This window comes from Carassius auratus, unplaced genomic scaffold (assembly GCF_003368295.1).
Source record: "Carassius auratus strain Wakin unplaced genomic scaffold, ASM336829v1 scaf_tig00216189, whole genome shotgun sequence".
In the NCBI taxonomy this organism is placed as follows: Eukaryota; Metazoa; Chordata; class Actinopteri; order Cypriniformes; family Cyprinidae; genus Carassius; species Carassius auratus.
The window spans coordinates 20,796-36,136 of NW_020528448.1; the positions used below are offsets into that span (position 1 = coordinate 20,796).

General features: G+C 35.1%; 2 protein-coding genes and 1 long non-coding RNA gene across 3 annotated transcripts; 2 read left to right on the forward strand and 1 right to left on the reverse strand.

The window, feature by feature from the left end:
- Nucleotides 1-5,203: 5,203 nt before the first annotated feature.
- Nucleotides 5,204-7,711, forward strand: LOC113097352 (trace amine-associated receptor 4-like). Its single transcript, XM_026262604.1, has 2 exons — nt 5,204-5,516; nt 6,975-7,711. Exons 1-2 carry the CDS (start codon nt 5,204-5,206, stop codon nt 7,709-7,711), a joined length of 1,050 nt encoding a protein of 349 aa, XP_026118389.1.
- A 3,911-nt stretch (nt 7,712-11,622) lies between these two features.
- On the forward strand, nt 11,623-12,654 carry LOC113097351 (trace amine-associated receptor 4-like). Its single transcript, XM_026262603.1, has one exon. It carries the CDS (start codon nt 11,623-11,625, stop codon nt 12,652-12,654), a length of 1,032 nt encoding a protein of 343 aa, XP_026118388.1.
- Nucleotides 12,655-13,813: 1,159 nt separating this feature from the next.
- On the reverse strand, nt 13,814-14,935 carry LOC113097350 (uncharacterized). The gene is made up of 3 exons (XR_003288822.1): nt 14,614-14,935; nt 14,164-14,307; nt 13,814-14,034 (listed from the first exon to the last, which is right to left on the reverse strand). It is a non-coding gene; the product is annotated as an uncharacterized LOC113097350 (long non-coding RNA).
- Nucleotides 14,936-15,341: the final 406 nt, after the last annotated feature.

The window sequence follows — 15,341 nt, forward strand, 5'->3', positions numbered from 1 at the left end:
ATACTGCTCTCACACTTATTTCAGGCATCACAATAAATTTGTATTTTTAATTTTGCAAATGTGTTTTACTTGAAGCAATGATCTTAATATTTTTTGTAATTTTATGCTGTGATGTGTTATTTGAAAATAAATTATATTTAAAAATCATAAAATCATAAAAAAATTATATATTTTTTACAAATATAATATAATATAATATAATATAATATAATATAATATAATGAACAATTTAAGAGTTTACAGTGAGATGGCTTGGGACAACCATTATGTGTTTTTTTATGTCTAAAACCATCAAACAACTTACTTTTATTATGTTTTGCAACCATCAAAAATTAAATAAAGTCATTCATAATGCGATACGATTCACAATACTGATTTCACAATATGATTTTCTCACAGATTTTCTTAAAGGGATCATATGATTATTTAAAAAAAAACATTATTTTATATATTTGGTGTAATGCAATGTGTTTATGCGGCAGCAACAATATTACAGCAAGAATAAAAGTTAAGTCTTCTTTCTTTGTGTGAACATTTGGGAGGTGTTATGCAAATCTTCCCACACAGTGACGTAGACGTGGGGGTGAGTTTAAACTAGGCATTCTAGGAGGGTATGGACGAGTCTTAACTTTGATAAAGCATATCTCTTTATGAGTTTGAGACTTTAGTCTTTGAAACTTTAGGGATCTTATCTATATCTTATCTTATCTATGATCTCTATCTAACACTCCAAAGAGAAAGGGAAACTTGAAATTGCATCATGACCTCTTTAACAAAATTAGATTTGAGACAAATTATAAATGAAAAGGTGTCCTTTTATTATTGCTTGGACAAAATGATGCACATTTCTTTGTGAAATTTAAATATCTAAAATATCAGAATTAAACTGAAATTTTAAAACAAATCCCAAGTCAACTAAATAAATGTCATGGCTGGGTATATGAAAACGATGTGTAAACAAGGGTCTGGGTCCAATTGCAGGTGAAACTCTTTAAAGAACAAAAAGGTGTCAGGTGTCGCTGAAATGAAGGACCCAGATGCAGTAGAAATGCAACAAGAGTTTTATTCAGTGATAAATCGAACTGCTGAATTCCAGATCACAATCCCAGAACTTAATAGCGGGGCTCAGAGTCCAAACAGATGTGTTCCAGGCGAGCGATAGTCAGAACCAGGCGATGGTCATTAAAGATGATAACCCAGGAAGATTCAAAGAGATCCACAAATCTAGGTAATAACCCAGAGCAAAAAATCCAAAAGTCCCGATGGACAGACCACTGGCCAAGTAGCATAGACAGTCCAGACAGCAGTTGAAATAACTGGCATGTGCAAACAAAAAACAAAAGCTCCTCCATGAGAAAGAGACAGATCAAACCTGAGCCCTGACAAAAGGACGACAAGGCGAAACAGAAACAGATCAAACAAGGCAGAGTGGTGGGAGTGTGGTTTATAAATAGTCCAAGACAATGAGGAACAGCTGAGGGTGTGATAAGTGACCAGGTGTATGGAGTTTGGGGAATGGAGTCTGGCAAATGGCTGGACTTCCTGACAATAAATGAATTATACAAATAAGAAATCTCTTCATATGAACCAACTAAGGCTTTGCCTGTGTCTTTTCCATTTAAAATAAGAGGCAACCACAGCATTTTATTCCAGATCCAGACAAAGATTCTGCATGCACACGGCATAAGTAGTTTTTTATTTAAACAGGTGTCAATGGCGATGTGAACAGGTCTTTAGCAGTATGAAGCAAATAATGTGCAGTGTGAATGAAGCTTAAAGGGGTCATGAAATGCATTTTTAATTTTTAATTTTTGAGGTGCACTTGTAATGTTTGTACATAAATATTGTCAATTTAGAAATAAAAGGCCATTTACTACCCTTACACTCGTTGTGTTTGCTGGGAGACTTTCTGTAAATGCCCACTATTGATTGGGTAATATCTTCACATTTGAAACAAGTACAGTATTAGATGTGGAGCCTCTTGAAAACTTTTACTATGTTTTAACTATTACAGCTGTCGAAATTAACTACCCTTGTGAAAAAGAATTGCACAAGTATTCTTTTATAAATTGTACTTATTGCAGAAATAATATATTCTAATTCACACATGAGTGCAAATTAAATATGTTATTTTCAGTGCTTGAATGCATTGTATTTGTAACTAACTTCAAATGTATCACATTTTAAAGTGATATTAAATGCAATTAGTTTAACTTATGAGTGATTTTTTTAAACCACTTAAGTGGGACTTTTTAGTACATCTTTATATTTACTTTCATAATTGCTTATAGTGTCTTTAAAATATGGTTATAGTGTACTACTAATGTACTGACAATCAATTAATGTTAACTTCACATACTTTAATGTCAGTTAACAATACACTTGTGAATTAAATGTAACACTTTCGACACGTAAATGCTTGTTATTTGAAAATGATTTGCAAATATATTACAGTTTAAAATTATATTGAATGCAATTGGTTGAACTTTTGAGTGATATCTTTTAAACTCTTAAGTGGGGGTAATATATTTTATATGCACTTTGAAATAGTATATGTATAAGCAATTAATGTGAACTAAAATATACTAATTTCAATGTATTAATTACCTAGTTACAACAAAACAAACACAAAATGGAAAACATAATTCTGTATGATGTATAAGATTGTTTCCTCATTGGGGACCTAAAAATGTCCACAAGGTCAATACAGTTTACTGGTATTACTGTCCTTGTTGAGTCATTTGGTCTTCATAATGCATAGGATTACTAACACACAAACTTAATGCCAAAAAAAAAAAAAAAAAAAAAGGATATTTTCATGTAAACTGAATGAGACCTTATTTTAAAACATTACCAAACTGTGTTAATGGTACCCCCGGTTTCATGGACAAGGCTTGAGAGCAGCCCCAGACTAAAATGTAATTCTATAATTATGCTTTGGCAATACTGCGCAAGTCAATAAAGCTATTTGAATTTAATTGAATGTGATTATGAGCTATTTCAACTGAAAGAAACTTGCTCAGACTGGTCTTTAAAAATATCAGTGCCTTTGTTTTGTCTCAAGATGCACACCAGTCATGTGTGGCATTAATGAAAATGACTTAAATGTCCTAACTGAACTATGGCCTAATCTTGGCTAAGAGCAAGACTTGTCTGTGAAACAAGGCTAGAAATTCTCAAACCTTTACTAACACCAACATTAAACAGGACCGAAAGGTTTCTTATAAAATCTTACTCCAGAATAAGTGAATGCAAGTTTGACTAAATAAAAAAAAAAAAAAAAAAAAAAAAAAAAACTCCAAATGAACTTACTGGGAAGTGCTGTTTGTCAGTGTTCGGGAAGCTCTTCATCGGCAGTAAACTTCAAATGTCATGGAGCTGCACACCATCTCTCCACATGCAGTCTCTGTGAAACGTAAATTTTCCAAAGAGACAGGAAAGTCTAAAAATAATTCCTTGAGGAAAGAAAGAAGATCAATTGTAATAAAACATATCCAGTCATTATAAATGGTTCAGCTGAGTGAAAGCCATTGACACAGTTGGAGTCCAAATTTTATAAATACCTTGCGGTCTCTGAAATTTTTTTATAATTTAAGCAGTAAGAGTGTAGAGGGGTAGAATCATAAACAAAAAAATAATAATTTCTGCCCTGAAAAAGCAGTTTATTCTACAAGGTGTATGTAAACTTTTGACCACATCTGCATCACCTAAGAGATGAATAACCTCAATCATCAGGGCAACATCATAGTAAAATGCTGGGAGATGTTCCTTCAGATTTCCTACAAACACCACATTTCCTGATCGCACCATTTTCACTGACACTGGGCTTTAAAAATAGATTAAAAAATATAACTTTATCAATTACCCAAATGTATTTTGTACCCAAATCTATGAAAATGAAGAAAAGTGCCTTTTTTTTCATCATTTAGTTAGCTATATGAAAAGGTTACTTAATGACATTATTCTGCCTGACATCTCCTTTTGTAAGTCATATGGAGAAGAAACGAAATAACGGTAAGTGATAAGTGATAAGACGTTTTATTTTTGAATAAACTATTTTATTCACAACATACCTTAAAATACCTTAAAGGGTTATGATAATCAAAACAGTCCTGTGCTTGTTCAAAACCAAACCAACACTTAAATGAAATATTTATAGAATGAATATATATTTTTGGGTGAGCTATTAGACCCCAGCTAAAGAACAAGATAAAATGCAATAGAGGTGTGACATGCATTCATTTTCTGTGTGCTGTTAACGTTATTCTAAACTATTTTATAATGAATCCCAAAATACTTACACACACAACCAAGTCAATGTAAAGTCAAACACAGGAGTGTTGATACTGCATGATAGCTGATACTGCATGACGTTCGAAGCTTCAAACATCATCAATTACATGGTATTGTCATTTGATACAAGCATTGGCACAGTGTGTGATACAATAGTGCTTTGAAAACCAATCAATCAATTTGAGTATCAATTGTCCCATTTCTATTATAGTATTTTACAGTTATGATACAAAATATAAAGATTCAATTTACAGTGCCTTCATAAACTGAAAACGCAAAAGTACCACATTTTGTAGATATGGAGTAAATGAAATCAAGCTGGATTTTATGCAGAAAAACCATCTTGCTAACTTGAAACCCTTGGTATCATAATTACGCCTTCCCAAATAGTAAATTTGAACTTCCCAGGAGGACTTGAGCTCACCATTAGTCACAGTCTGGAGCCTACAGACTTGGAGCATCTAAAGGGACAAATTTAATGGGAGATAAAGTATTTAAGTGCATTTGTGTTAGCTTGAAAAACTTTTGTGTTTATTTCAGACAATAAGTAATAACTATTTAAAGTATAAATTCCACGCATTCTGGGTAGATTTTTATTTAATTTTTTTATCACTCGTGTTCATGTTGTTTTTGTGACTACGGGTAACACTGACAGATGTAGGAGGGTTAACTTGACTCTCAGAGTATAAATTGACAAGCTTGAGCTACTCTGAGTCCATTTAACTAATTATTTTGGGTGGGCATGTACTGTATTTATGTTAATCTTTCTTTGCATATTTGTCTTTACCATGTCATTATTTTTAAAATAATTCTAGGCACAGTTTGGTCAATATTTGAGTGCCTTTTTACATTTACAAAACAAATATTGTGTTTCAGTCTTGCATATCAGTCACTATTTGATGCAGACGTGATGATTGCAAATGGAACTGATATTGAGAATGTGTTTCTCTGCTATCCTCTTCTGCCGGACTCCTGTCCCAGAGCTCATCGACTTCCCATCCTTAAAGTGGCGATGTATGTTTTCATGGTGCTGATGATCCTCACAACAGTTTTTGGGAACCTGCTGGTAATCATCTCCATCTCTCACTTCAAACAGCTTCAGTCTCCAACTCATCTGATCGTTCAGTCGCTGGCAGCTTGCGACTGTCTCCTGGGTTTTTTGGTCATGCCGTACAGCATGGTGCGATCTGTTGAAGGCTGCTGGTATCTGGGAGATGTTGTCAGTGTTCGAACTATACCGTGTCCTTTGGGGGAGCCCACTTTTTTTTTTTGGGGGGGGGGGGGGGGGGGTTAGAGGTCGTGCACATGCGCATGCCTCAAATAAGGACTTACAACAGCTACAAGTGTATGCACTATTATACATTATCGACACGAGTGCCTCAAAAAAAGGACATATAATGACTTACAAAGATACATAACAGCTACAATATGCACTATTATACTTTATCGACACAAATTGATAGGTCAGGAAGACAGCCTTGAATGATGTTGCGCTCTCCTCCGTTAATTTAGAATTCACCTCAATTACTTTATTTGCCAGAATCGCCTTTTGCTTAGTCAATGCCACTTCAATGGCCATCTTGTGTGCAATGCTGTCCCTGTATTTATATATAATTTTTCGCGACTGGTTCTGAGCATTAATCATTAATCCACTCCTCAGACAAGTGCGTGCCATGTACCTTTTCAGAAAGAAGAAGGCTTTTTGCGTCCTTACAAGTTGTAACGAGTGGGAAAAAATGTGGCCCCTTTAAGAGCTGCGCGCTTCCTGTAAAACGGTATGCACTCTGTATAATAATGTATACACGCGCGACTCGAATCCCTCATGTATGCGGGTAATCTCTGTTTGGAAATCATTTTGTTTTAATCTTGTTTGTTTTGTTTTGGTTACGCTGTGGACGGTGGAACATGGACAGACAATTGCCCGAGTTCGATTGGAGAAATAAAACGAGTCGTTGTTAAATGTCAATCGCCTCCGTGAGTTTTGTCTGGCCTAATAACTTTGTGAGCTATCCATATTTTTTCCCCCTCCTGACACAACGCGTTACAAAGTGATGCACCCCAAGCTTCCATCCTTAACACACAGCCATGTATATTGGCTCTTCCAGTCTCTCCACTGCTGGCTGTTCCAGTTTAACGCGAGAGAGGACTCGAAGCAAGAGGGGTTAGGATCCCAGAGATTATTTTTCTTCAGCTTCATGCGTTTTCACAGTGGGCTTGGCTTGAGGTTTACCAGTGCTTGCAGCAGGTGAATCAGTCGTGCGTTATCACTACACAATTTCTTAATAATACCAAAATTAATTGAACTACCTTGTTTTCTTTTTGCCCTGGCTATGATGCTATAACTGCATAATGGAAGGACTTTGCGCACGATAAATGGCCTCCAACGTTTATTTTTTTCTACGAACCTATGACATACTAACATGGAATTTGCAGCGCAGCACCCCCACACCTTGATGCTGTGACGTCTTTAATCTTTATTGAAGTTAATTAGGTTTTAATCGCCGTCATGCATGAATGAATAATATTTTTGCCATCATAATCACATTACAAAACTGAAATTGCACTTAAAAATATTCACATTGTCAGTATTTTTTGAGACCCCCCAAAATTTCAGATTTCTCGTTTTCAGGGGAGCCCATGTCTTATTAAGGGGAGCCGAGCTCCCCCTAGCTCCCCCGTAGTTCGCACTATGGATGTTGTGTGTAAAGTGCATTCTAGTTTGGACATGACTTTCAGCATCTCTTCCATACTACATCTCAGTTTAATTGCTATTGACAGGTACTGGGCCATTTGTGACCCTCTCAGATACAGAATGAGGGTCACAAACAACACTGTCACTGTATTTCTTACCTTCACATGGCTGTTTTCGTTTGTGTACAGCTTTTCTGTTGTGTTTACAGGGGTAAACAATGTTGGTTTAGAAGAACTTATATTGCAGATTTCTTGTTTTGGCGGCTGTGTTTTGTTTTTTAACAAAGAATGGGGATTAATTTGTGCACTTTTTGTGTTTCTGATCCCAGGAACTATCATGAGCTCATTGTACATGAGCATCTTCAATGTTGTGAAAAAACATGTCAAAGTCCTGTCAGAGAAAGTGTCTGTTGCCCCTGCTGTAGGCAGTAATAACCAAACCTCTTCACAGAGAGAGAGGAAAGCAGCTAAAACTTTGGCCATTGTCATGGGTGTTTTTTATCTCTGCTGGTTGCCTTTTTTTACTGCCACTGCTATTGACCCTTTCCTTAATTTTGTAACTCCTGTTGATGTTTTTGATGCTTTGGTTTGGTTTGGATATTTTAACTCCACTTGCAACCCCTTGATCTATGGCTTTTTCTATCCCCGCTTCCAGAAGGCCTTTAGGGTTCTCATATCCACTTATATCTGTGGCATCAGTGAGTCACACACCTTGACATTTCAATGAATATGAAATTATATCACCTTTACCACACAATATCATCTTTTAATGAAATATCTAGTCTATGCATGAATAAATATTTGGCACATGTTAAGGTTTAATGACAATATTTAATTTATTTTTGTCCAGGATGAATATTGTGTTACTTTTTTATAGTAACATTTATACATGAATCAATACTGTGCGTATTTCTAAGATTTAACATCAAAGACGATTTTATTGTAATGCATTTCAACACCCGTTAGTCCAAACATGATTAAAAAAACTTTTTTTTTTCTTGAACACTATTAAAATATAAATTTTAGCCCATCATAAGCATGTTGATGGGGCATCCAGTCTTTTATATTAGATGTAAGAAAATGTAAATAATTTGTATCAATACCTCAAAAATCGTTTCTTAAATATATGTAAAATATGGAAGTTGTTCCTAGATATGGAAATAATGTCTGTATGTTCCCTTTTCAAGAAAAAAAAGCATAGTTCTTTTTTTGTTGTTGTTTGTGATTCACGACCAAATATCTCTTACATTTTAAGTAAAATAAATAAATAAATAAATATAAAAATAGTCTATTATGTTATTAAGTTAATGACTACTAATATTGTATCATGTGTCCATGTTGAAGTAAAGTGGGTTGACATGATGTGAGATCACTGTGACAGTAAACCACACTCTGGGACTCCAGGTTTCATAAACGTAGATGAATGACTTAACAGTGAGAGCTACTCACCTTTGAGAATCACACTGTCATTAAAAGTGAGAAATTATCATAAGTCCTCTGGGTACTGTTATTGGCATAAAACAAACATTGCATCATAACTGGTGTGTGTATGTGTAGAACGACATATGTGGAAGTTCAAACATTGTAATCAATTGCTGCAAAATATTAAATTACAACTGAATATAACTGTACTCTGTATATACAGTAGTACTTGATATAGGACACAACAATGACACCAGAGACACGAGACGTATCTTAAAACTGTTAAAAAGCATTTAAAAATCCTTTCTAATTATTATCATTGCAATTTTTATGACACAAGTAAAGTTCTTTTTTTTTTGTCTTTCGTTAATCAAAAAGTCATTCAAATAAAGAAATATTAAGCCCAGAGTCGATTATTCAAAAATAACTGTTTTGATCTGATCATAGCCTAAAGAGTCATGGGTTTGAGTGCAGTTATTTGATAGCACTATTGTATATAGCACGTTTTATATTGTAGACATATTGGAGATTAATACTAATGAACATGCCACTACAAATTCAACCATTACATTAAAATACATTTAATACAGTGTATTTAAATAATTTCTGCAGCGTTCAAATTCTTGTTTATGTCAGACTGTGGCAACAGCAGTGAGGATGGTCACTTATCGCTCACATAATGCACCATATAATGGGAAAACATATTGTTTTATGACATGATATGTCGTTATTACGAGAAAAAATATGTTGTTTTAACTAGATATTTATATTGTTTTTATTACATAACATCTCGTTATTACAAGAAACGATGTCATTATAATGAGAAAACATCTTATTACGAGAAAAGATGTGGTTGTAACAAGAAAACATCATAATTACTGACCAACTTTATATTAGGTGGCCTTAACTACTATGTACTTACATAAAAAAATAAGTACAATGTACTTAATGTGTTCATATTGTATTGTAAAACACTTTTGCTGCTATTGAGGTGGGATGGGGTAAGGTTAGGGAGAGGGTTGGAGGTATGGGTAAGTTTAAGGGTGGGTTAAGGTGTAAAGTATGGGTCAACAGTGTAATTATAAATGTAATTACAGAAATTAAATAAAGATGTAATTACATGTAGTTTAAATATAAGTACAATGTAAAAAACATGTATGTACACAATAAGTACATTGTACTAAATTATTAATTAAAATGTAAGTACATAGTAGTTAAGGCCACTTAAAACAAAGTGGGTCCATAATTACTAGACATCATTATTACTAGAAAAGATGACGTTTTAAGGAGAAAACATCTCGTTATTACAAGAAAAGATGTCGTTTTAATGAGAAAACACTTCTTTATTATGAGAAAAGATGTGATTTTACCGAGAAAACATCTTGTTATTACCAGAAAAGATGTCGTTTTAACGTAAAAAAAAATCTCGTTATTATGAGAAAAGATGTCGTTTTAACGAGAAAAGTTGACGTTAAAATGACATATCATCTCGTTATTATGACATATTTGAGTGGGGAAAAAATGTGTGTGGCAACAATGTGTCAGCATACACTATAGTCCCACACTATCGAACTCAGTAATTTCTCTGGTGGAAATAAAGGATCGCTGTTTGGTTCCTCTGTCGTGTGTAGCCTCCGTGTCTCTGATAAGCACAGCATTTTAAGCTGGTGCACCGCTAGTATAACTTTGTTTTCATTTTGTGCAAGTTTGCAACTGTTTCGTTCCATGCAACAGAAACACTCGGTGTAGCGTGGCCTTTACGATTAATTAACCGTGGCGTTTTAAAGCACGGTTAATCGTGAAACCGTTTAATCGCTGCATCCCTAACCTCAATTACTTAGGAGACATTCTTGTCTAAATCTGCTCTGGCGGTGAAACAACAGAGGACTGATAACAGTCACTCAGGACGGGTCTATGGTAAGACACCAGTCCAGTATGTGTTGAAATGCTACTGTCAATCAAACTATCATGGGAGGGGCCTGTCTGTGTGACGTCACAACAGGTATCTGAAATCAACTCAATTTGGGAAAGGGGTAAAGATTTTAGTAGATTAAAAAAAAAACACTCGGTGGATTATTAATCATTATAGGGTGGTTGTGTACACTGCCAACACACATTTCAGTTCAAACAACTTGTAAAAGTGCATGTAGCATCCGATGACCCATTAAAGATAAATCATGGTGCACAAAGACCCCATTAGTCCCTTAAAAGGCATTTGATAAACTGGAAAACTGAATAATCTTAATTAAGTTTTTAATGGATGACTTCCAGTTTTGTTGCAAGTGACATGATGAATTTGAGGCTTGAGCGGGATTCGAACTTGTGTCCCTGATGTGTAATGTATTAAGCAACACATAGCTTATACATGCTTTAAGTCAGTGAAATAAACTTGAAAAATGTAGGTACAAATTATGTAGTCAAAGGCTTTCACAAGTACTAGAGCACAGGCCCCTCATTATAAAGTGACCTTATATTTTAATATATCGGTAGATAATTGTCTCTCCCAGCAGTAGAGAATCGTTCACAATCTACACACATTGGCTTCATCGCTGACGAACGATAGAAGTCATGTGAAAGTTTCCCTACAACGGACTGTCTATAAATATCACCTCATCCAGAACTCTCTTCTGTCTTAAAGTTACTCATGGAAAAAAAAACGCTGCAAATGATTCAGTGTGTGAGTGAACTCTCTGAAAGAATCAAACTTAATCACGAATACATTAAAAGCTTTTTGCAATCCGTTGGCTGATTAGATCAAAAGAGTGTTTCATTTGCTGATCATGGCATCGATAGTTTAAACAGTTATGAAAGCTCAAATATTATAAAGAAAATCGACTCTCAGGTTAATATGCGGTAATCTACATCATCAGAAAAGGGTTTATCAGTAATATTTTACTCGGTCACAGCAGTATTTAAAATAAAAACATTAGAAATGAAAAAATAAAACAGACCTTTTTATTTTTATTTTTGGTGCCACACAATTTTTTGCTTATTCAAATATGTTTATAGGGCGTTACCCTTTTTGGACTCTTGAGTATATATATAACCCAAACTAGGTTACTGATTCCATACATGTTCTTATGTGCATTTACTATATATATATAAATATATGATCGTTTTCTTCATATTTTGGTCTCTCTGACTGTGGTTGATTATCTGTGCTTTTACATTTACCAAGTAAATATTGTTTTGATCTTGCATACCATAATATTAGTAATGACTTCAAATGAAACTGACATTCACCCTGAGAATATGTTTCTCTGCTATCCACTCCGGCCGGACTCCTGTATGAAACTGCACCGTCTTACTGTAGTTAAAGTGGTGATGTATGTTTTCATGGTGCTGATGATCCTCACAACAGTTTTTGGGAACCTGCTGGTAATCATCTCCATCTCTCACTTCAAACAGCTTCAGTCTCCAACTCATCTGATCGTTCGCTCTCTGGCTGCCAGCGACTGTCTCCTGGGTTCTTTGGTCATGCCGTTCAGCATGGTGCGATCTGTTGAAGGCTGCTGGTATCTGGGAGATTTTGTGTGTAAAGTGCATTCTAGTTTGGACATGACTTTCAGCATCTCTTCTTTAATACATCTCAGTTTAATATCTGTCGACAGGTACATGGCCATTTGTGACCCTCTGAGGTACAGAATGAGGGTCACAAACAACATTGTGTCTGTACTGACTACCTTCACATGGCTTTTTTCATTTCTCTACAGCTTTTCTATTGTGTTTTCAGGGGTAAACAAAATTGGCTTGGAGTCATTCATCATGCAGGTTTACTGTGTGGGAAGTTGTGTTTTGTTTTTTAACAAACAGTGGGGTCTTATATGTTCCCTTCTCACATTCTTTCTTCCCGGGACGATCATGAGCTCTCTGTATATGAAAATCTTCCATGTTGCACGAAAACACGCAAAGCATATGTCAGAAAGAGTGACTGTGTTGGCAACAAGGGGGTTGAAGAGCCAAAGCTCTGCTGAAAGAGAAGGAAAGGCAGCTAAAACTCTGGCCATTGTCATGGGTGTTTTTTATCTCTGCTGGTTGCCTTTTTTTACCGCCACTGCTGTAGATCCTTTCCTCAATTTCGTGACTCCTGGTGATGTTTTTGATGCTTTGGTTTGGTTTGGATACTTTAATTCCACTTGTAACCCACTGATATATGGTTTCTTCTATCCTCGCTTTCAGAAAGTTTTTAAAATTCTCATATCCACTTATATCTTTGCCTGCAATGACTCGAGCACCTTTGATACTTGAATCAATTTAAATTTGTTCATTAAAAATAAGCATGTTAATGCTATTGTAAGAATCTGGCCTGACATACATTTCCTCTAAAGGTCTCCACAAACACATTAACTATCTGGATTACTGAAATATTGACAAAACTAAAATAATTATATTTAGTTGTAAAAAATAAAATGCTTTTTACTGCAAATACTGGTGTTTATGTCAAACGCAGAAGTTATTTTAGCTTTGATTTCATATAGGTCATTATTGTTTTTTGTAATAATTATCAATAAAGTTGTTTAATGCTTAATGTTGGGTTTACATAACTAAGTATAATGCATGTTTTTACTATTAACTATTAATATAAAAAAGTAACATTTTCTTTTCAGAATTCTGTCTAAAAGTATTCATAAATCACAGTCCCGTCTTATTCAGATAAAACTGTATTATTTAGACTGCAATGCATGTTTGAGCGGTCCAAACTAAAAGCAATTTGCATTGACATATATTAAAATAGGTCAGTGACATTGTTTTATCTCAGGATGCACACCAGAAATAATTTTCAGCCCTGCAATTAACACTGAGTATAGGTTTGTGTATGTCAAATTTATGAAAGCTATTTAATTGTCCTAATTCTCTCCTGGCTTAATCTGAACCATCTACAAAACCAGGTCTTACTCTTATATTTTGAATTATTAAGTGTGCATTTGTCTCCATCTTGTGGACAATATTTGGACAGGGGACATTTTGACTGAAAAAGTGAGGCAATCTGGTTGTCATATTTCTAATATATTTTTTTCAGCCTTGCTGCTTGTGACCTACTGTCTTGCAGACTCTAGCTCTTATCAAACACTCCTGAAGCAGCTGATCAAGCTCTTTAGGATCACATGAAAATACACATGCAGGAGTGCTTTAGGTTGGAACTTTAAACAAAATGTTTCGGTTATACTTATACTGCTTTACGAAAAGTCTAATTTTGTTTCACTTTATGGTTTAAGTTTCTTTTAAAGTTTTATGTTTCAAACTTTTTTAGGCCTATATGCTACTATTAAATTCGTTTTGAAATGTAGAACCTATACCTAAGCTGTACGAATGTCAAGTACAAATGCAATTTCAAAACTATTCTCTTTTAAAAGACCAGTAGTGAAAAATGACAACAGAAACATTGCAATGCTCATCATTTATTATTTCAAGATGTATGAGATGATGCTCATATTCTGCACCATTTATTCAGATAGCCTGTATTCTCAGCTTGAACACGTTGGCATGTCAGGCATTTCTCTTGAACATTGCCAACATGTCTTGGCATCTGCCATACACCCGCACAGCAGAGTGTTCTCCTGTAAGGGTGCTCCGATTAGGATTTTTGGAGCAAATCGTCGTTCATCAATCACAGGAAGAATATCTGCGCTATTTAAAAGGGAGAGAGAGAGAAAGCGCATCGTTATTCACTTAAGCTGTTTGTGAAATTATGTCTCACAGAAAGTTTTCAAAATACTCTGTAAGATATTTAACAAAGAAATATGAATTGCACCTCACCTGTAGCATTATAATTAGTTTACCAACACCGGACAAAGATTAAGACCATGCTGCTGTATGTCATGCCAACCCTCTCACGAGTGGCGCATCGTCAGCTTATCTTTTGCTTTAAAAAAAACAGCGATGGCAAGTAGTTGCATGGTTCTGGAGAGAGAGAGAGAGAGAGAGAGAGAGAGAGAGTTCTTAATATAGATCTTATAATTATTCTTTGCACATTTTTTTTTGCAAGACATTTTAACAAAATTCTAATTGTGTAACATTTTCTTAAATTTAAACACAATATTATAAAATACATATCTAACATAGACAAAACAAAATTAATTTAATTACCACACAATTTAAATGATTTTATTGAAAAGCTTTGACTCCGCTCTCATTAAGCTAGTAAGATAACTACAACAAACTACAACTTAAATTTTTGTATCTGCTATATATGATCATAAGGCTTACCATTGTTCCAGTGTCACCCCAAGCTAACGTGTACCCAGAGGTACAAGTTTTCCAGGTTTGGGTTGGGGCTGGGGGCCGACTGCCCAATCGGTCTGTTCACTAAACCGCGGGACCCAGTTGCACCACCCTAATGACAACCCTGCGTTGTCTTTAGCCAGGCAGTCTTTGCGGGTCAGTTGCAGTTAACAGTTTTAGTTGCAGACAGTCTTTGTGTACTGTTCCACTGAGTCCGCTCTGGCATTCAAATAGCCAGAAAGAGATTTAACGAAGAGAGATGTGTTTGCCTTAAAGTGTTGTATGCCGTCTGGAGGTGGTTCTTGTTGTTTCCTGCATGAGAGAGAGAGAGAGATAGACTTAAAGATATTAACACTTATCAATAAGTTAAAAACTCTGTGAGTGAACTCTCTGAAAGAATCAAACTAAATCACGAATACATTAAAATCTTTTTGCAATCCGTTGGCCGATTAGATCAAAAGAGTGATTAATTCGCGAATCATGGCATCGATAGTTTAAACAGCTATGAATGCTGAAATATTATGAAGAAAATCGACTCTCAGGTCAATATGTGGTAGTCTGCATCATCAGAAAAGGGTTTATCAGTAATAGTCACAGCAGGCGTAAGTAAAAAAATCAAGATTCATTTTGGATCTGATGCCTTACAACAAGTTTCAGTCTTGGTCCTGTAGTGGGCCTAACCTTTTCACAGACTATGGTGAGGTTTCCACAGT

Bases quoted from the DNA above. Each gene is read 5' to 3' on its own strand.
- LOC113097351 (XM_026262603.1), top strand. From the start codon at position 11,623: ATGACTTCAAATGAAACTGACATTCACCCTGAGAATATGTTTCTCTGC.
- LOC113097352 (XM_026262604.1), top strand. From the start codon at position 5,204: ATGATTGCAAATGGAACTGATATTGAGAATGTGTTTCTCTGCTATCCT. The intron at 5,517-6,974 runs GTGTTCGAACTA...GCTCCCCCGTAG, and splicing joins GTATCTGGGAGATGTTGTCA to TTCGCACTATGGATGTTGTG.